Source organism: Borostomias antarcticus (assembly GCF_949987555.1).
Source record: "Borostomias antarcticus genome assembly, chromosome: 7".
In the NCBI taxonomy this organism is placed as follows: Eukaryota; Metazoa; Chordata; class Actinopteri; order Stomiiformes; family Stomiidae; genus Borostomias; species Borostomias antarcticus.
The window spans coordinates 20,887,383-20,910,480 of NC_140240.1; the positions used below are offsets into that span (position 1 = coordinate 20,887,383).

The window sequence follows — 23,098 nt, forward strand, 5'->3', positions numbered from 1 at the left end:
CAGCTGTGATGGAGGATGGAGAGGAGAGAGGCTCCGACCGACATGCCTGTAGGCTGTAGCCCATCTACCGCTCCGGTTTCTGTGGATTTAAAGTTTTAGAATAGAAACTAAGTACAGTGATTCGCGAGACTGCACTTCGAGTCCGCAGCCCTCGAAACAAGACGAGGGGCTTAGGCACTGTCAGTCCCCTGATGGATGCCAGGGTACCGGAGAGTGGAGCCGCTGCTGGACTGAAGTCCACTTTTCAAGGACCCAGTTCGGGCAACAATGTTGGGAAAAGGACAATGTCCAAAAAATCGCGTACGAAAAGAGGCAAACGAGGGAAAAGGCGGAGAAGTAAAAAAACAAGAAATAACAAAGCACCGCCATATTTACCACCGGAGGTAGCTAGCTGCTGTTTGCCATTCTATCAGCCAGCCAGTAGCTAACGTTAGCCTAGCTAAGTTATCTAGCATTAGCAGCACTGCAGTGCTACGGTAGCTAGCAAAGGTTAGCTACAGAGCTGTGTCTGGCAGATGATCTGTGACGTGAGGCCATCTTTAGACGTAACGTTATGGTGAGCTTAGCTAACCCTTGTATACGTTTGTATCCAGATACATGTCTGCTTTTTGATGCTAGCTATTAGTAGCTATTGGGTTTTGCAAAATGTCAGCCCAGTTGTCCAGCTAACCTGTCAGTTATAAGGGGGCGTGGTGGTGACACAGTTATATTTGAGCTGATTTTACCCTTCCTTTTTACAGGCAGAAGAGGGCAACATTGAATACAAGGTATCATATTCACGCTTCTCTGTGCAATTGATGTCCAGTATCACTTGACCGTGCTGCACTGTTCTACACAAGATATTAATATGTACACAAGATAGTAATATGTTTTCACGGCCGGCCATGTTGGAGGTTTAATCTTAGGTTTAGGCTAACTACTATATAGATAGATCAATAGACAGATAGACAGACCTATATATCTAGTTAGCTATCTACATTCTGTAGCCAAACCTTCAACATGGCTGACTGATGACGGGCTGTGAAAAACCCTCTATATCTAATTTTCAATCTTTGTCCCAGCTCAAACTGGTGAACCCCACTCAATACAGATTTGAGCACTTGGCCACCCAGCTGAAGTGGCGTCTTCAGGAGGGCCGGGGGGAGGCGGTGTATCAGATTGGGGTGGAGGACAATGGCCTGCTGGTCGGACTGTCGGAGACGGACATGAGAGCCTCGCTGAAGACCCTGCGCAGGATGGCAGAGAAGTACATCGCTCATGTTTGCTTGAACTCCCCCTTAAAGTCCTTATAGCTATTATAATCAATTTTATTACAGTCATTCAGTTCAGTCAAAATTCAGGGACTTCGTTCAGTTGTCACTATACTTGAGAGAGAGAGCTCAGTATAGTTGGAGAGCCTAGTATAGTTGAGAGAGAGAGCCTTGTATAGTTGCGAGAGAGCCTAGTATAGATGAGAGAGAGCCTAGTATAGTTGAGAGAGAGAGCCTAGTATAGTTGAGAGAGAGAGCCTAGTATAGATGAGAGAGAGCCTAGTATAGTTGAGAGAGAGAGCCTAGTATAGATGAGAGAGAGCCTAGTATAGTTGAGAGAGAGAGAGAGCCTAGTATAGTTGAGAGAGAGAGCCTAGTATAGATGAGAGAGAGCCTAGTATAGTTGAGAGAGAGCCTAGTATAGTTGAGAGAGAGAGAGAGAGAGCCTAGTATAGCTGAGAGAGAACCTAGTATAGATGAGAGAGAGAACCTAGTATAGCTGAGAGAGAACCTAGTATAGATGAGAGAGAGAGCCTAGTATAGCTGAGAGAGAACCTAGTATAGATGAGAGAGAGAGCCTAGTATAGATGAGAGAGAGCCTAGTATAGTTGAGGGAGAGCCTAGTATAGTTGAGAGAGAGCCTAGTATAGTTGAGAGAGAGCCTAGTATAGTTGAGAGAGAGCCTATGCGTGCCCTTGAACTGGGAGAGACTGAGCCACATCAAGTGAGGCGTAGCTGAATCGTTTCTCGATGTTGATGTCATTCAACCCGGTTCATCTGGGCCATAACGTGGCTACCTGGGCGGCTGTAGCTCAGGAGGTAGAGCGGGACTTCCAATGATCTTAGGGTCAGTAGTTCGAATCCCGGCTCCTCCTGTCCACGTATCGAAGTGTCCTTTGGCAAGACACTGAATCCCAAATCGCTCCCAATGAGCAGCTGCATGGCAGTTGCCGCCATTGGTGTGTGTGTGTGTGTGTGTGTGTGTGTGTGTGTGTGTGTGTGTGTGTGTGTAAATGGGTGAATGAGAGGCCTTCATTGTAAAGTGCTTTGGATAAAAGCGCTGTATAAGTGCAGTCCATTTACCATATACTGTACAGTAAAAGCGCTATATAAGTGCAGTCCATTTACCATATTACATATAAAAGCGCTATATTAGTGCAGTCCATTTACCATATAAAAGCGCTATATTAGTGCAGTCCATTTACCATATAAAAGCGCTACATTAGTGCAGTCCATTTACCATTTAGCTCCCTAATCTGCTCACTGCCAGGGTCGGTGCCGACATCACGCTCCTCAGAGAGAGGGAGGTGGACCACGACTTGGACAGAAACTGCCGTAAAATCGCAGAGGTTCTCGTTAGAAAAGTCCCAGACGACCAGCAGGTGAGATGAAGCGGAGGATGTTGTGTTTTGAAAATTGTACGCTGCATGTTGAATGTGTCTGTAAATGGATAAGCAATACAACATGTGCAATTAGCCTATAGCAAATACTGTTTTCTGTATTACAAATTGGTGCAATCCATTGAAATACATCAGAGCAATCAAACCAAGTCATTGACTGGAAATGGCAATACAATATTTAGCTAATTGAACTCATCTGTCACTTTGCTTTTAAATGTGGGTTATTAACACAAGGTCGGACCAAAATTTTAAAGCAATTTGCCGCACTTCAGTAGCAGGGCAGTTACAGAGAAACTTGTAAGGTTACTGTTCACGTTAAGATTTAAAGGAGAATGCTCTTTCTCGACAACCTGGATCTTATTTACGGCATATTAAAAGGCGTTTGACTCACAGAGATAACTTTGGTGTAATTCGGAGGCCTGTAGAAGAAATTTAAAATCCAGCGCGAGCCAAGTATATCCATGTAATGGCGCTGGACGGGGCACAGAGAATTCAGCTTCTAAAAAATTTGTTTTCTGCCGCGAAACGGTTGTTTTCATCAATCTATTTTTATGAATCGCTAGTTGTGCTTCCATAGAGCGAGGGCTTGTTGTGGTTTTCACATGCCTCTGTAATATGATCTTTAGAAACGTCTTTAGAAACTAAATAAAGCTTCCCCACTTGCTCCAGCAGGCATGCGCACAGCGCGCAGACTGGCTATTCTCCGTCTGTATGCTACACTACGCTACGATCGGCTTGTTGGTGCCTGGAATATTGTGTGCAATATGGCTGAATATTTATCAGATTTTGAGAATATAGAAGATGACTTAGAATATGATGGAAGCCGATCGTAGCGTAGAGAATGTGAGCCGTAGAGCGCTGAGTCAAACGTCTTATAATATGCCGTAAATAAGGTCCAGGTTGTCGAAAAAGAGCATTCACCTTTAACAAATATTATTTCCCCAAATTGCACTCAAAAGCATAAGTTTTGTAGTGTCTTGTGTAATATTTTGTACTTTTATATTGCTATATATGTTGATATATCTGTGTATGAGTGCAGTTTCTGGACCTGCGTGTGGCAGTGCTGGGAAACGTGGACTCGGGGAAGTCCACCCTGCTAGGAGTCCTGACTCAGGGAGAGCTGGACAACGGCCGAGGCCGGGCGCGCCTCAACCTCTTCAGACACCTGCACGAGATCCAGACCGGCAGGACGTCCAGCATCAGCTTCGAGATCCTGGGCTTCAACAGCAAAGGGGAGGTGGGTGAGAACGTGGCCCCGGACAGAGAGGGAAGATGACACAAGTGTTGTCACATCTGAGCCCCATTGGGGATGTGACGATAACCGATGTAATGATAAACCATGATAAAAGCAGATTAAATGAATTGTGATAAAAAATCCTCACTGAAACCATGTTTGATTTCTGCACTTTGAAAAACTCACTGTAAATACTGTCCAGCATCAACCAAAGTTAGCAGCAGTCTCCATAATGCATTATTTTAATGTTTATGCAAACAGAAGGTGCATAGTGCTGCTAATTTGCCATTTGTGGTTTTCAATATAAACCTTGGTGAAATGTATCTGTAGTTTTTGAACAGTTTCAGCATACTTTAACAATACCACGATAATACTGATAACCATGATAATTTTGGTCACTATAATCATGATGTGAAATTTTCAGACCGTTACATATCTAATCCCTATCATGTCAGCCAAAAAGATGTTCTTGTTCACTGTAATGACTGTAGTTTAGGTATGTTACCTAGCATACTTGGATCAATTAGTCCTCATTATTGGACGTAACTGTTTTGGTTACATGGCTAAAGAATCCTATTGCCATTGTAATACTACTACTACTACTACTGCTACTACTACTACTATTACTACTACTACTACTACTAATAATAATAATAATAATAATAATAATAAGTATAATAAATACAGTAATATAATTTTGTTTTTTGACTAAGTCTTTGTCCATGTTGTGCAGGTGGTGAACTACAGTGACTCGCGCACGGCCGAGGAGATCTGTGAAAGCTCATCCAAGATGATCACCTTCATGGACCTGGCGGGCCACCACAAGTACCTGAAGACCACCATCTTCGGCCTCACCAGCTACTGCCCCGACTTCGCCATGCTGGTGGTCAGCGCCAACACCGGCATCGGTGGGTGAGCCGGCCTGGTCACACGCTCGGCTGCTCCGCAATTTAACCTTCTTCAGTACACATTGCTATGTAATAACATTACATTACAGTCATCTGGCTTTAGATTGATCCAAAGCGACTTTTAATAACTGCATTTAACATCGGTAGGCAGTGTATAACTATTCGCCAGAACTCACAAGTGCATCTTCTTTCTAAACAAACAAAACAAACAAACAAAAACAAGTGACTAAGAACATTATCTACAGTATTGTTAAAGGACAATGCTCGTTTTTGGGACCTTATTTACGACATATTATAAGACGTTTGACTCACCGAGATCACTTTGGTGTAGTTCGGAGGCAAGTAGAAGAAATGTAAAATCCATCGCGAGCCAGTATGTAATGGCGGAATGCAGTTTCTAAAAATCTATTTTCTGCCGCGAAACGGTTGTTTTCATCAATCTCTTTATGAATCGCTAGTTGTGCTTACATAGAGTGTAGGCCTGTTGTGGTTTTTCACATGCCTCTGTAATATGATCTTTAGAAACATCTTTAGACACGAAATAGCTTCCTCACTTGCTCCAGCACGCATGCGCACAGCGTGCTGGAGCAATGATTGCGCGCTGTGCGCATGCGGGCTGGAGCAAGTTGGGAAGCTATTTCGTTTCGAAAGACGTTTCTAAAGATCATATTACAGAGGCATGTGAACAACCACAACAGGCCTACGCTCTATGTAAGCACAACTAGCGATTCATAAAGACAGATTGATGAAAACAACCGTTTCGCGGCAGAAAATAGATTTTTAGAAACTGCATTCTCGGTGCCCCCACCACCGCCATTACATGGATATACTGGCTCGCGCTGGATTTTACATTTCTTCTACATGCCTCCGAACTACACCAAAGTGATCTCGGTGAGTCAAACGTCTTATAATATGTCGTAAATAAGGTCCAGGTTGTCAAAAACGAGCATTGTCCTTTAAAGCTGCAATGCAGTTAGGAGACTGAAGTGTAGGAATGAGATGGTTTTTAAGAATGATCTGATTCGGATATTGTGGGGTAGTGTGGTATATGCAGAAATGTCTGTATCAGGAAGTCCAAAAAGTTATCATCTTATTTCAATCCAACTGGACATTTGGGTATGTGCATGCGTATGCATATGTACTGTATGTACGTGTGTGAGGGCATCTTTGGCCTGACTGCCATGATGTATTTATATACTGCTAAATTTTTTATTTAGCACTATTATTAGATTATGCATTTAGTCACTTGTAATGTGATGTGATGTGATATAACCCCGCCCCGTCCTCAGCTGGCACCACGCGGGAACACCTGGGCCTGGCCATGGCCCTCAAGGTGCCCATCTTCATGGCCGTCAGCAAGGTGGACCTGTGCTCCCGGGGGACGGTGGAGCGGACTGTCCGCCAGTTGGAGCGTGTCCTGAAGCAGCCCGGCTGCAACAAGGTGCCCGTGGTGGTGGCCAGCCCTGATGATGCCGTCACCGCCGCACAGCAGTTCGCCCAGTCCTCCAGGTAGAGTAGCTAACAGCCCTGGTCCTTCTCTGTCAGTCCTCCAGGTAGAGTAGCTAACAGCCCTGGTCCTTCTCTGTCAGTCCCCAGGTAGAGTAACTAACAGCCCTGGTCCTCCTCTCTCAGTCCTCCAGGTAGAGTAGCTAACAGCCCTGGTCCTTATCTGTCAGTCCCCAGGTAGAGTAACTAACAGCCCTGGTCCTTCTCTGTCAGTCCCCAGGTAGAGTAACTAACAGCCCTGGTCCTTCTCTGTCAGTCCTCCAGGTAGAGTAGCTAACAGCCCTGGTCCTTCTCTGTCAGTCCTCCAGGTAGAGTAGCTAACAGCCCTGGTCCTTCTCTGTCAGTCCCCAGGTAGAGTAACTAACAGCCCTGGTCCTTCTCTGTCAGTCCCCAGGTAGAGTAACTAACAGCCCTGGTCCTCCTCTCTCAGTCCTCCAGGTAGAGTAGCTAACAGCCCTGGTCCTTATCTGTCAGTCCTCCAGGTAGAGTAGCTAACAGCCCTGGTCCTTCTCTGTCAGTCCTCCAGGTAGAGTAGCTAACAGCCCTGGTCCTTCTCTGTCAGTCCCCAGGTAGAGTAACTAACAGCCCTGGTCCTTCTCTGTCAGTCCCCAGATAGAGTAACTAACAGCCCTGGTCCTCCTCTCTCAGTCCTCCAGGTAGAGTAGCTAACAGCCCTGGTCCTTATCTGTCAGTCCTCCAGGTAGAGTAGCTAACAGCCCTGGTCCTTCTCTGTCAGTCCTCCAGGTAGAGTAGCTAACAGCCCTGGTCCTTCTCTGTCAGTCCTCCAGGTAGAGTAACTAACAGCCCTGGTCCTTCTCTGTCAGTCCCCAGGTAGAGTAACTAACAGCCCTGGTCCTCCTCTCTCAGTCCTCCAGGTAGAGTAGCTAACAGCCCTGGTCCTTATCTGTCAGTCCTCCAGGTAGAGTAGCTAACAGCCCTGGTCCTTCTCTGTCAGTCCTCCAGGTAGAGTAGCTAACAGCCCTGGGGCCCCCGTAGGTCTTCACTCACAGAATTGAATTGAACCTTTATTTAGATAGGGAAGACAGTTAAGAGCAAGCTCTCTTTTTCAATGCCGCCCTGATTACAATAATAACACATACAGAATAGGGACATGATACGACAAAACAACATGAAATCACAAAAAGAGGTCACAAGATCCAAAAATAAAAAAAGGCTATGAGAAATGTGTACAGTTGACTTGGAGGACAGCTACCAGAACCTTGAACCTCTCCAGAGAGACAAGTTCCAGCTTTAGGGAGTCCTGCCGTTTCGGCAGTTAACCACTGCCACCTATGTCAAAGATGGCATACAGTTATATTTATGAAATATCAGTGAATTAGCACGTAGTTATGCATACCATTAAAATTTTACTTTTAACACTTTGATATGAAACAATGTAAACACTATGAAACAAGTTGAAAAACTATTAAATCAGAATGAGTCAGAATCAGGTAGGTTTTTACACATGAGGAATTTGCTTTGGACTGTTGGTGCATGACACTAAATAAAATCTGCCAAGGCTCTACATTTTGCAGGTCCTTGAGACACACAAACATTGGAAATAACCACCTGGCTAGATTAGAATTGTTATTATACTGACGTCATCCACGCTTATATTGTGGTCACAGTTACAGTCATCCATGATTGGTTGGGATAAGTAGATGAGGATCAAATTGATAGACTGCTAGACTACAGATAGTAAATTGCCAGATTGGAAACCTAATAATGTTACGTTCTGTAATTTCTTTATTTTCACATCAGACGTCCATTCTCACCACACAAGGCATAGCAACAACAATCTCTACATACCTTCCACCCGAACATCAACAACAATCTCCACATACATCCCACCTCCCACCCGAACATCAACAACAATCTCTACATACCTCCACCTCCCACCCGAACATCAACAACAATCTACATACCTCCCACCCGAACATCAACAACAATCTCTACATACCTCCCACCCGAACATCAAGTCACCAATTCAATATCTCCTATAGAGGCCCTAAGCTCTGGAGTGAATTAAGTTTATCTTTAAAATCTATATCCTCTTATTTAGTTTTTAAAAAAACAACTAAAACTAGTGCTGCGAGCAGCAGTGAGCGGGCCCTCGCACCCCACGCGTGTCGGGGTGCTGCACCGTTAAAGGCTGTGCTATTTCGGTGTGCAGTACTGAGAGAAACTTCCTGTCACCAGTAGGTGGCGCTCTAGGCGTGACTCAATACCGAAGCATAGATGTGTTCAGGACGGTACCTTGATGAAGCGTGAGAAATGTTGAGTAAATTGGATAACGTATGTAGGAGTTATGAGGACTTCCTGTTTCACCAGCAGGTGGCGCTGTAAGTGTGACTCAATACCGACACATAGATGGGTTCAGAAGGCCACCTTCATGAAGCGTCAGCAATTTGGTGCAAATCGGATGATGTATGCAGGAGTTATGAGGACTTCCTGTTTCACCAATATGTGGCGCTATACGTATGACGCAATACTGACACATAGATGTGTTCAGGACAGAACCGTCATGAAGCGTGAGCTAAATCGGACAAATTGGATAATGTATGGAGGAGTTATGAGGACTTCCTGTTTCACCAATAGGTGGCGCTATAAGTATGACGCAATACTGAAACATAGATGTGTTCAGGACAGAACCGTCATGAAACGTGAGATATATCGGACAAATTGGATAATGTATGGAGAAGTTATGAGGACTTCGTGTTTTATGGCGAAATGTCAAACTTTGGCGGGGCGCCACGGCAAGGGTGTTTGGTGAAAACTCAATTTTTTTGATAACTTTTGATCACAAAGGTCTTAAGATGAAGCTGACCCGATATGAAGTTGATCGGATGAAATCTGTAGGAGGAGTTCGTCGAAGTACGAGGCATGGAAATGGTCAAAACAAGGACAAATGGTCAAAACAAGAGCAAAATGGCGGACTTCCTGTTGCATGTTGGGTATAGCTCCAAGAGACATTTAAGTGTGGCTCGATGAAATACATATGCCCACCGAATTTCGTTCGCCTACATCAAACTGAAAGGTGGGGCTCGCCATTTTAAACTTTCCAGGGGGCGCTCTTGAGCCGTTTTGCCACACCCATTTCCGTCACCCATGAATTATCAAATTTTTCACCGGGACTGACGTATCTGCAAAGTTTCATCCGTTTTCATCGATGTTCAGGCCGCCTAAAAGGTATTTGTTTGGAGTAAAGAAGGAGAAGAAGGAGAACTAGGGCTGCGAGCAGCAGTGAGCGGGCCCTCGCACCCCACGCGTGTCGGGGTGTGGCGCCGTTAAAGGCTGTGCATTTTCGGTGTGCAGTACTGAGAGAAACTTCCTGTCACCAGTAGGTGGCGCTCTAGGCGTGACTCAATACCGAAGCATAGATGTGTTCAGGACGGTACCTTGATGAAGCGTGAGAAATGTTGAGTAAATCGGATAACGTATGTAGGAGTTATGAGGACTTCCTGTTTCACCAGTAGGTGGCACTGTAAGTGTGACTCAATACCGACACATTGATGGGTTCAGAAGGCGACCTTCGTGAAGCGTCAGCAATTTGGTGCAAATCGGATGATGTATGTAGGAGTTATGAGGACTTCCTGTTTCACCAATAGGTGGCGCTATAAGTATGACGCAATACTGACACATAGATGTGTTCAGGACAGAACCGTCATGAAGCGTGAGATATATCGGACAAATCCGATAATGTATGGAGGAGTTATGAGGACTTCCTGTTTCACCAATAGGTGGCGCTATAAGTATGACGCAATACTGACCCATAGATGTGTTCAGGACACAACCGTCATGAAGCGTGAGATATATCGGACGAATTGGATAATGTATGTAGGAGTTATGAGGACTTCCTGTTTCACCAATAGGTGGCGCTATAAGTATGACGCAATACTGACATAGATGTGTTCAGGACAGAACCGTCATGAAGCGTGAGATATATCGGACAAATCCGATAATGTATGGAGGAGTTATGGGGACTTCCTGTTTCACCAATAGGTGGCGCTATAAGTATGATGCAATACTGACACATAGATGTGTTCAGGTCAGAACTGTCATGAAGCGTGAGATATATCGGACAAATTGGATAATGTATGGAGGAGTTATGAGGACTTCGTGTTTTATGGCGAAATGTCAAACTTTGGCGGGGCGCCACGGCAAGGGTGTTTGGTGAAAACTCAATTTTTTTGATAACTTTTGATCACAAAGGTCTTAAGATGAAGCTGACCCGATATGAAGTTGATCGGATGAAATCTGTAGGAGGAGTTCGTCGAAGTACGAGGCATGGAAATGGTAAAAACAAGGACAAAATGGCACATAAAGAGCAAAATGGCGGACTTCCTGTTGCATGTTGGGTATAGCTCCAAGAGACATTTAAGTGTGGCTCGATGAAATACATATGCCCTCCGAATTTCGTTCGCCTACATCAAACTGAAAGGTGGGGCTCGCCATTTTAAATTTTCCAGGGGGCGCTCTTGAGCCGTTTTGCCACGCCTATTTCCGGCACCCATGAATTATCAAATTTTTCACCGGGACTGACGTATCTGCAAAGTTTCATCCGTTTTCATCGATGTTTAGGCCGCCAAAAAGGCATTTGTTTTGGAAGAAGAATAATAATCCTTCGAAATACAATAGGGCCTCGCACCGCCAGTGCTCGGGCCCTAATAATAACTAGGGCTGCGAGCAGCATTGAGCGGGCCCTCGCACCCCACGCGTGTCGGGGTGCGGCGCCGTTAAAGGCTGTGCTATTTCGGTGTCCAGTACTGAGAGAAACTTCCTGTCACCAGTAGGTGGCGCTCTAAGTGTGACTCAATACCAATGCATAGATGTGTTCAGGACGGTACCTTGATGAAGCTTGAGAAATGTTGAGTAAGTCGGATAATGTATGTAGGAGTTATGATGACTTCCTGCTTGACCTGTAGGCGGCGCTATAAGTATGACTCAATACTGACCTACAGATGTGTTCAGGATGCGACCTTCATCAAGCGTGAGCGATTTGGAGTAAATCGGATGACGTATGTAGGAGTTATGAGGACTTCCTGTTTCACCAGTAGGTGGCGCTGTAAGTGTGACTCAATACCGACGCATAGATGTGTTCAGAAGGTGACCTTCATGAAGCGTCAGCAATTTGGTGTAAATCGGATGATGTATGCAGGAGTTATGAGGACTTCCTGTTTCACCAATAGGTGGCGCTATAAGTATAACACAATACGGACACATAGATGTGTTCAGGACAGAACCGTCATGAAGCGTGAGATATATCGGACAAATTGGATAATGTATGTAGGAGTTATGAGGACTTCCTGTTTTACCAATAGGTGGCGCAATAAGTATGATGCAATACTGACACAAAGATGTGTTCAGGACAGAACCGTCATGAAGCGTGAGATATATCGGACAAATTGGATAATGTATGGAGGAGTTATGAGGACTTCCTGTTTCACCAATAAGTGGCGCTATAAGTATGACGCAATACTGACACATAGATGTGTTCAGGACAGAACCGTCATGAAGCGTGAGATATATCGGACAAATTGGATAATGTATGGAGAAGTTATGAGGACTTCCTGTTTCACCAATAGGTGGCGGTTTAAGTATGACGCAATACTGACACATAGATGTGTTCAGGACAGAACCGTCATGAAGCGTGAGATATATCGGACAAATTGGATAATGTATGGAGGAGTTATGAGGACTTCCTGTTTCACCAATAGGTGGCGCTATAAGTATGACGCAATACTGACACATAGATGTGTTCAGGACAGAACCGTCATGAAGCGTGAGATATATCAGACAAATTGGATAATGTATGGAGGAGTTATGAGGACTTCCTGTTTCACCAATAGGTGGCGCTATAAGTATGACGCAATACTGACACATAGATGTGTTCAGGACAGAACCGTCATGAAGCGTGAGATATATCGGACAAATTGGATAATGTATGGAGGAGTTATGAGGACTTCCTGTTTTACCAATAGGTGGCGCAATAAGTATGATGCAATACTGACACAAAGATGTGTTCAGGACAGAACCGTCATGAAGCGTGAGATATATCGGACAAATTGGATAATGTATCGAGGAGTTATGAGGACTTCCTGTTTCAGCAATAGGTGGCGCTATAAGTATGACGCAATACTGACACATAGATGTGTTCAGGACAGAACCGTCATGAAGCGTGAGATATATCGGACAAATTGGATAATGTATGTAGGAGTTATGAGGACTTCCTGTTTCACCAATAGGTGGCGCAATAAGTATGATGCAATACTGACACAAAGATGTGTTCAGGACAGAACCGTCATGAAGCGTGAGATATATCGGACAAATTGGATAATGTATGTAGGAGTTATGAGGACTTCCTGTTTCACCAATAGGTGGCGCTATAAGTATGATGCAATACTGACACAAAGATGTGTTCAGGACAGAACCGTCATGAAGCGTGAGATATATCGGACAAATTGGATAATGTATGTAGGAGTTATGAGGACTTCCTGTTTCACCAATAGGTGGCGCTATAAGTATGACGCAATACTGACACATAGATGTGTTCAGGACAGAACTGTCATGAAGCGTGAGACATATCGGACAAATCGGATAATGTATGGAGGAGTTATGAGGACTTCCTGTTTCACCAATAGGTGGCGCTATAAGTATGGCGCAATACTGACACATAGATGTGTTCAGGACAGAACCGTCATGAAGCGTGAGCTATATCGGACAAATTGGATAATGTATGGAGGAGTTATGAGGACTTCCTGTTTCACCAATAGGTGGCGCTATAAGTATGACGCAATACTGAAACATAGATGTGTTCAGGACAGAACCGTCATGAAGCGTGAGATTTATCGGACAAATTGGATAATGTATGGAGGAGTTATGAGGACTTCGTGTTTTATGGCGAAATGTCAAACTTTGGCGGGGCGCCACGGCAAGGGTGTTTGGTGAAAACTCAATTTTTTTGATAACTTTTGATCACAAAGGTCTTAAGATGAAGCTGACCCGATATGAAGTTGATCGGATGAAATCTATAGGAGGAGTTCGTCAAAGTACGAGGCATGGAAATGGTCAAAACACGGTCAAAATGGCACATTAAAAGCAAAATGGCGGCCTTCCTGTTGCATGTTGGGTAAAGCTCCAAGAGACATTTTAGTGTGTCTCGATGAAATACATATGCCCACCGAATTTCGTTCGCCTACATCAAACTGAAAGGTGGGGCTCGCCATTTTAAATTTTCCAGGGGGCGCTCTTGAGCCGTTTTGCCACGCCCATTTCCGTCACCCATGAATTATAAAATTTTTCACCGGGCCTGACGTATCTGCAAAGTTTCGTGAGTTTTCATTGATGTTTAGGCCACTATAAAGGCATTTGTTTGGGGAGAAGAAGGAGAAGGAGAAGGAGAATAATAATCCTTCGAAATACAATAGGGCCTCGCACCGCCAGTGCTCGGGCCCTAACTAGTGCTGCGAGCAGCAGTGAGCGGGCCCTCGCACCCCACGCGTGTCGGGGTGCTGCGCCGTTAAAGGCTGTGCTATTTCGGTGTGCAGTACTGAGAGAAACTTCCTGTCACCAGTAGGTGGCGCTCTAGGCGTGACTCAATACCGAAGCATAGTTGTGTTCAGGACGGTACCTTGATGAAGCGTGAGAAATGTTGAGTAAATCGGATAACGTATGTAGGAGTTATGAGGACTTCCTGTTTCACCAGTAGGTGGCGCTGTAAGTGTGACTCAATACCGACACATAGATGGGTTCAGAAGGCCACCTTCATGAAGCGTCAGCAATTTGGTGCAAATCGGATGATGTATGCAGGAGTTATGAGGACTTCCTGTTTCACCAATAGGTGGCGCTATAAGTATCACGCAATACTGACACATAGATGTGTTCAGGACAGAACCGTCATGAAGCGTGAGATATATCGGACAAATTGGATAATGTATGTAGGAGTTATGAGGACTTTGTGTTTTATGGCGAAATGTCAAACTTGGCGGGGCGCCACGGCAAGGGTGTTTGGTGAAAACTCAATTTTTTTGATAACTTTTGATCACAAAGGTCTTAAGATGAAGCTGACCCGATATGAAGTTGATCGGATGAAATCTGTAGGAGGAGTTCGTCGAAGTACGAGGCATGGAAATGGTCAAAACAAGGACAAAATGGCACATTAAAAGCAAAATGGCGGCCTTCCTGTTGCATGTTGGGTATAGCTCCAAGAGACATTTTAGTGCGTCTCGATGAACTACATATGCCCTCCGAATTTCGTTCGCCTACATCAAACTGAAAGGTGGGGCTCGCCATTTTAGATTTTCCAGGGGGCGCTCTTGAGCCGTTTTGCCACGCCCATTTCCGTCACCCATGAATTATCAAATTTTTCACCGGGACTGACGTATCTGCAAAGTTTCATCCGTTTTCATCGATGTTTAGGCCGCCAAAAAGGCATTTGTTTTGGAAGAAGAAGGAGAACTAGTGCTGCGAGCAGCAGTGAGCGGGCCCTCGCACCCCACGCGGGTCGGGGTGTGGCGCCGTTAAAGGGTGTGCTATTTCGGTGTCCAGTACTGACAGAAACTTCCTGTCACCAGTAGGTGGCGCTCTAAGTGTGACTCAATACCGACGCATAGATGTGTTCAGGACAGTACCTTGATGAAGCGTGAGAAATGTTGTGTAAATCGGACAAAGTATGTAGGCGTTATGAGGACTTCCTGTAAGCAGTAGGTGGCGCTGTAGCAATGACGCAATACTGACCTACAGATGTGTTCAAGATGCGACCTTCATCAAGCATGAGCAATTTGGAGTAAATCGGATAATGTATGTAGGAGTTATGAGTACTTCCTGTTTCACCAGTAGGTGGCGCTGTAAGTGTAACTCAATACCGAAGCATAGATGTGTTCAGAAGGTGACCTTCATGAAGCGTCAGCAATTTGGTGCAAATCGGATGATGTATGCAGGAGTTATGAGGACTTCCTGTTTCACCAATAGGTGGCGCTATAAGTATGACGCAATACTGACACATAGATGTGTTCAGGACAGAACCGTCATGAAGCGTGAGATAAATCGGACAAATCGGATAATGTATGGAGGAGTTATGAGGACTTCCTGTTTCACCAATAGGTGGCGCTATAAGTATGACGCAATACTGACACATAGATGTGTTCAGGACAGAACCTTCATGAAGCGTGAGATATATCGGACGAATCGGATAATGTATGGAGGAGTTATGAGGACTTCCTGTTTCACCAATAGGTGGCGCTATAAGTATGATGCAATACTGACACTTAGATGTGTTCAGGACAGAACCTTCATGAAGCGTGAGATATATCGGACGAATTGGATAATGTATGTAGGAGTTATGAGGACTTCCTGTTTCACCAATAGGTGGCGCTATAAGTATGATGCAATACTGACACATAGATGTGTTCAGGACAGAACCGTCATGAAGCGTGAGATATATCGGACAAATTGGATAATGTATGGAGGAGTTATGAGGACTTCCTGTTACACCAATAGGTGGCGCTATATGTATGACGCAATACTGACACATAGATGTGTTCAGGACAGAACCCTCATGAAGCGTGAGATATATCGGACGAATTGGATAATGTATGTAGGAGTTATGAGGACTTCCTGTTTCACCAATAGGTGGTGCTATAAGTATGATGCAATACTGACACATAGATGTGTTCAGGACAGAACCGTCATGAAGCGTGAGATATATCAGACGAATCGGATAATGTATGGAGGAGTTATGAGGACTTCCTGTTTCACCAATAGGTGGCGCTATAAGTATGACGCAATACTGACACATAGTTGTGTTCAGGACAGAACCTTCATGAAGCGTGAGATATATCGGACGAATTGGATAATGTATGTAGGAGTTATGAGGACTTCCTGTTTCACCAATAGGTGGCGCTATAAGTATGATGCAATACTGAAACATAGATGTGTTCAGGACAGAACCGTCATGAAGCGTGAGATATATGGGACAAATTGGATAATGTATGTAGGAGTTATGAGGACTTCCTGTTTCACCAATAGATGGCGCTATAAGTATGACGCAATACTGACACATAGATGTGTTCAGGACAGAACCTTCATGAAGCGTGAGATATATCGGACGAATTGGATAATGTATGTAGGAGTTATGAGGACTTCCTGTTTCACCAATAGGTGGCGCTATAAGTATGACGCAATACTGACACATAGATGTGTTCAGGACAGAACCTTCATGAAGCGTGAGATATATCGGACGAATTGGATAATGTATGGAGGAGTTATGAGGACTTCCTGTTTCACCAATAGGTGGCGCTATAAGTATGACGCAATACTGACACATAGATGTGTTCAGGACAGAACCTTCATGAAGCGTGAGATATATCGGACGAATTGGATAATGTATGTAGGAGTTATGAGGACTTCCTGTTTCACCAATAGGTGGCGCTATAAGTATGATGCAATACTGAAACATAGATGTGTACAGGACAGAACCCTCATGAAGCGTGAGATATATCGGACGAATTGGATAATGTATGTAGGAGTTATGAGGACTTCCTGTTTCACCAATAGGTGGCGCTATAAGTATGATGCAATACTGACACATAGATGTGTTCAGGACAGAACCGTCATGAAGCGTGAGATATATCGGACGAATCGGATAATGTATGGAGGAGTTATGAGGACTTCCTGTTTCACCAATAGGTGGCGCTATAAGTATGACGCAATACTGACACATAGTTGTGTTCAGGACAGAACCTTCATGAAGCGTGAAATATATCGGACGAATTGGATTATGTATGTAGGAGTTATGAGGACTTCCTGTTTCACCAATAGGTGGCGCTATAAGTATGATGCAATACTGAAACATAGATGTGTTCAGGACAGAACCTTCATGAAGCGTGAGATATATCGGACGAATTGGATAATGTATGTAGGAGTTATGAGGACTTCCTGTTTCACCAATAGGTGGCGCTATAAGTATGACGCAATACTGACACATAGATGTGTTCAGGACAGAACCTTCATGAAGCGTGAGATATATCGGACGAATTGGATAATGTATGTAGGAGTTATGAGGACTTCCTGTTTCACCAATAGGTGGCGCTATAAGTATGATGCAATACTGAAACATAGATGTGTACAGGACAGAACCGTCATGAAGCGTGAGATATATCGGACAAATTGGATAATGTATGTAGGAGTTATGAGGACTTCGTGTTTTATGGCGAAATGTCAAACTTTGGCGGGGCGCCACGGCAAGGGTGTGTGGTGAAAACTCAATTTTTTTGATAACTTTTGATCACAAAGGTCTTAAGATGAAGCCGACCCGATATGAAGTTGATCGGATGAAATCTGTAGGAGGAGTTCGTTGAAGTACGAGGCATGGAAATGGTCAAAACAAGGACAAAATGGCACATTAAAAGCAAGATGGCGGACTTCCTGTTGCATGTTGGGTATAGCTCCAAGAGACATTTTAGTGTGTCTCGATGAACTACATATGCCCACCGAATTTCGTTCGACTACATCAAACTGAAAGGTGGGGCTCGCCATTTTAAATTTTCCAGGGGGCGCACTTGAGCCGTTTTGCCACGCCCATTTCCGTCACCCATGAATTATCAAATTTTTTACCGAAACTGACGTATGTGCAAAGTTTCATCCGTTTTCATCGATGTTAAGGCCGCCAAAAAGGCATTTGTTTGGGGAGAAGAAGAAGGAGAAGAAGGAGAAGAATAATAATAATAATCCTTCGAGTTTCAATAGGGCCTCGCACCGCCAGTGCTCGGGCCCTAACTAGGGCTGCGAGCAGCATTGAGCGGGCCCTCGCACCCCACGCAAGTCGGGGTGTGGCGCCGTTAAAGGCTGTGCTATTTCGGTGTCCAGTACTGAGAGAAACTTCCTGTCACCAGTAGGTGGCGCTCTAAGCGTGACTCAATACCGATGCATAGATGTGTTCAGGACGGTACCTTGATGAAGCGTGAGAAATGTTGTGTAAATCGGACAATGTATGTAGTAGTTATGATGACTTCCTGCTTGACCTATAGGCGGAGCTATAAGTATGACTCAATACTGACCTACAGATGTGTTCAGGACGCGACCTTCATCAACCCTGAGCAATTTGGAGTAAATCGGATAATGTATGTAGGAGTTATGAGTACTTCCTGTTTCACCAATAGGTGGCGCTATAAGTATGACGCAATACTGACACATAGATGTGTTCAGGACAGAACCGTCATGAAGCGTGAGATATATCGGACAAATTGGATAATGTATGGAGGAGTTATGAGGACTTCCTGTTTCACCAATAGGTGGCGCTATAAGTATGACACAATACTGACACATAGATGTGTTCAGGACAGAACCTTCATGAAGCGTGAGATATATCGGACGAATTGGATAATGTATGGAGGAGTTATGAGGACTTCCTGTTTCACCAATAGGTGGCGCTATAAGTATGACGCAATACTGACACATAGATGTGTTCAGGACAGAACCGTCATGAAGCGTGAGATATATCGGACAAATCGGATAATGTATGGAGGAGTTATGAGGACTTCCTGTTTCACCAATAGGTGGCGCTATAAGTATGACGCAATACTGACACAAAGATGTGTTCAGGACAGAACCGTCATGAAGCGTGAGATATATCGGACAAATTGGATAATGTATGGAGGAGTTATGAGGACTTCCTATTTCACCAATAGGTGGCGCTATAAGTATGACGCAATACTGACACATAGATGTGTTCATGACAGAACTGTCATGAAGCGTGAGACATATCGGACAAATCGGATAATGTATGGAGGAGTTATGAGGACTTCCTGTTTCACCAATAGGTGGCGCTATAAGTATGACGCAATACTGACACATAGATGTGTTCAGGACAGAACCGTCATGAAGCGTGAGATATATTGGACAAATTGGATAATGTATGGAGGAGTTATGAGGACTTCGTGTTTTATGGCGAAATGTCAAACTTTGGCGGGGCGCCACGGCAAGGGTGTTTGGTGAAAACTCAATTTTTTTGATAACTTTTGATCACAAAGGTCTTAAGATGAAGCTGACCGAATATGAAGTTGATCGGATGAAATCTGTAGGAGGAGTTCGTCGAAGTACGAGGCATGGAAATGGTCAAAACAAGGACAAAATGGCACATTAAGAGCAAAATGGCGGACTTCCTGTTGCATGTTGGGTATAGCTCCAAGAGACATTTAAGTGTGGCTCGATGAAATACATATGCCCACCGAATTTCGTTAGCCTACATCAAACTGAAAGGTGGGGCTCGCCATTTTAAACTTTCCAGGGGGCGCTCTTGAGCCGTTTTGCCACGCCCATTTCCGTCACCCATGAATTATCAAATTTTTCACCGGGACTGACGTATCTGCAAAGTTTCATCCATTTTCATCGATGTTCAGGCCGCCTAAAAGGCATTTGTTTGGAGTAAAGGAGAAGGAGAAGGAGAAGAAGGAGAAGAAGGAGAACTAGGGCTGCGAGCAGCATTGAGCGGGCCCTCGCACCCCACGCGTGTCGGGGTGTGGCGCCGTTAAAGGGTGTGCTATTTCGGTGTGCAGTACTGAGAGAAACTTCCATTCACCAGTAGGTGGCGCTCTAAGCGTGACTCAATACCAAAGCATAGATGTGTTCAGGACGGTACCTTGATGAAGCGTGAGAAATGTTGAGTAAATCGGATAACGTATGTAGGAGTTATGAGGACTTCCTGTTTCACCAGTAGGTGGCGCTGTAAGTGGTACTCAATACCGACGCATAGATGTGTTCAGAAGGTGACCTTCATGAAGCGTCAGCAATTTGGTGCAAATCGGATGATGTATGCAGGAGTTATGAGGACTTCCTGTTTCACCAATAGGTGGCGCTATACGTATGACGCAATACTGACACATAGATGTGTTCAGGACAGAACCGTCATGAAGCGTGAGCTATATCGGACAAATTGGATAATGTATGGAGGAGTTATGAGGACTTCCTGTTTCACCAATAGGTGGCGCTATAAGTATGACGCAATACTGAAACATAGATGTGTTCAGGACAGAACCGTCATGAAGCGTGAGATATATCGGACAAATTGGATAATGTATGAAGGAGTTATGAGGACTTCCTGTTTCACCAATAGGTGGCGCTATAAGTATGACGCAATACTGACACATAGATGTGTTCAGGACAGGACCGTCATGAAGCGTGAGATATATCGGACAAATTGGATAATGTATGGAGGAGTTATGAGGACTTCGTGTTTTATGGCGAAATGTCAAACTTTAGCGGGGCGCCACGGCAAGGGTGTGTGGTGAAAACTCAATTTTTTTGATAACTTTTGATCACAAAGGTCTTAAGATGAAGCCGACCCGATATGAAGTTGATCGGATGAAATCTCTAGGAGGAGTTCGTCGAAGTACGAGGCATGGAAATGGTCAAAACAAGGACAAAATGGCACATTAAAAGCAAAATGGCGGACTTCCTGTTGCATGTTGGGTATAGCTCCAAGAGACATTTTAGTGTGGCTCGATGAAATACATATGCCCACCGAATTTCGTTCGCCTACATCAAACTGAAAGGTGGGGCTCGCCATTTTAAACTTTCCAGGGGGCGCTCTTGAGCCGTTTTGCCACGCCCATTTCCGTCACCCATGAAATATCCGATTTACACCGGGACTGATGTATCTGCAAAGTTTCATCCGTTTTCATCGATGTTTAGGCTGCCAAAAAGGCATTTGTTTGGGGAGAAGAAGGAGAAGAAGGAGAAGGAGAATAACTAGGGCTGCGAGCAGCAGTGAGCGGGCCCTCGCACCCCATGCGTGTCGGGTTGCTGCGCCGTTAAAGGCTGTGCTATTTCGGTGTGCAGTACTGAGAGAAACTTCCTGTCACCAGTAGGTGGCGCTCTAGGCGTGACTCAATACCGAAGCATAGATGTGTTCAGGACGGTACCTTGATGAAGCGTGAGAAATGTTGAGTAAATCGGATAACGTATGTAGGAGTTATGAGGACTTCCTGTTTCACCAGTAGGTGGCGCTGTAAGTGTGACTCAATACCGACACATAGATGGGTTCAGAAGGCCACCTTCATGAAGCGTCAGCAATTTGGTGCAAATCGGATGATGTATGCAGGAGTTATGAGGACTTCCTGTTTCACCAATAGGTGGCGCTATTCGTATGACGCAATACTGACACATAGATGTGTTCAGGACAGAACCGTCATGAAGCGTGAGCTATATCGGACAAATTGGATAATGTATGGAGGAGTTATGAGGACTTCCTGTTTCACCAATAGGTGGCGCTATAAGTATGACGCAATACTGAAACATAGATGTGTTCAGGACAGAACCGTCATGAAGCGTGAGATATATCGGACAAATTGGATAATGTATGGAGGAGTTATGAGGACTTCCTGTTTCACCAATAGGTGGCGCTATAAGTATGACGCAATACTGACACATAGATGTGTTCAGGACAGAACCTTCATGAAGCGTGAGATATATCGGACAAATTGGATAATGTATGGAGGAGTTATGAGGACTTCCTGTTTCACCAATAGGTGGCGCTATAAGTATGACGCAATACTGACACATAGATGTGTTCAGGACAGAACCGTCATGAAGCGTGAGATATATCGGACAAATTGGATAATGTATGGAGGAGTTATGAGGACTTCCTGTTTCACCAATAGGTGGCGCTATAAGTATGACGCAATACTGACACATAGATGTGTTCAGGACAGAACCGTCATAAAGCGTGAGATATATCGGACAAATTGGATAATGTATGGAGGAGTTATGAGGACTTCCTGTTTCACCAATAGGTGGCGCTATAAGAATGACGCAATACTGACACATAGATGTGTTCAGGACAGAACCGTCATGAAGCGTGAGATATATCGGACAAATTGGATAATGTATGTAGGAGTTATGAGGACTTCCTGTTTCACCAATAGGTGGTGCAATAAGTATGATGCAATACTGACACAAAGATGTGTTCAGGACAGAACCGTCATGAAGCGTGAGATATATCGGACAAATTGGATAATGTATGGAGGAGTTATGAGGACTTCCTGTTTCACCAATAGGTGGCGCAATAAGTATGACGCAATACTGACACATAGATGTGTTCAGGACAGAACCGTCATGAAGCGTGAGATATATCGGACAAATTGGATAATGTATGGAGGAGTTATGAGGACTTCCTGTTTCACCAATAGGTGGCGCTATAAGTATGACGCAATACTGACACATAGATGTGTTCAGGACAGAACCGTCATGAAGCGTGAGATATATCGGACAAATTGGATAATGTATGGAGGAGTTATGAGGACTTCCTGTTTCACCAATAGGTGGCGCTATAAGTATGACGCAATACTGACACATAGATGTGTTCAGGACAGAACCGTCATGAAGCGTGAGATATATCGGACAAATTGGATAATGTATGGAGGAGTTATGAGGACTTCCTGTTTCACCAATAGGTGGCGCTATAAGTATGACGCAATACTGACACATAGATGTGTTCAGGACAGAACCGTCATGAAGCGTGAGATATATCGGACAAATTGGATAATGTATGGAGGAGTTATGAGGACTTCGTGTTTTATGGCGAAATGTCAAACTTTGGCAGGGCGCCACGGCAAGGGTGTTTGGTGAAAACTCAATTTTTTTGATAACTTTTGATCACAAAGGTCTTAAGATGAAGCTGACCCGATATGAAGTTGATCGGATGAAATCTGTAGGAGGAGTTCGTCGAAGTACGAGGCATGGAAATGGTCAAAACAAGGACAAAATGGCACATTAAGAGCAAAATGGCGGACTTCCTGTTGCATG

General features: G+C 44.4%; 1 protein-coding gene across 2 annotated transcripts in view; it reads left to right on the plus strand.

The window, feature by feature from the left end:
* Window positions 1-205: 205 nt before the first annotated feature.
* The window catches only part of gtpbp2b (GTP binding protein 2b), a 40,800-nt gene continuing 17,907 nt past the window's right edge, over window positions 206-23,098 (plus strand). The window contains exons 1-7 of one of the 2 annotated variants that reach the window (XM_084440669.1): window positions 206-383; window positions 741-767; window positions 1,062-1,246; window positions 2,521-2,632; window positions 3,690-3,887; window positions 4,618-4,792; window positions 6,082-6,301. In XM_084440669.1, the coding sequence (XP_084296795.1) occupies window positions 285-383; window positions 741-767; window positions 1,062-1,246; window positions 2,521-2,632; window positions 3,690-3,887; window positions 4,618-4,792; window positions 6,082-6,301 (1,016 nt within the window). In that variant the 5' untranslated portion in view covers window positions 206-284. Of the gene's footprint in view, window positions 557-740; window positions 768-1,061; window positions 1,247-2,520; window positions 2,633-3,689; window positions 3,888-4,617; window positions 4,793-6,081; window positions 6,302-23,098 lie in introns of both variants that reach the window. The other variant, XM_084440670.1, reaches the window with a different exon arrangement.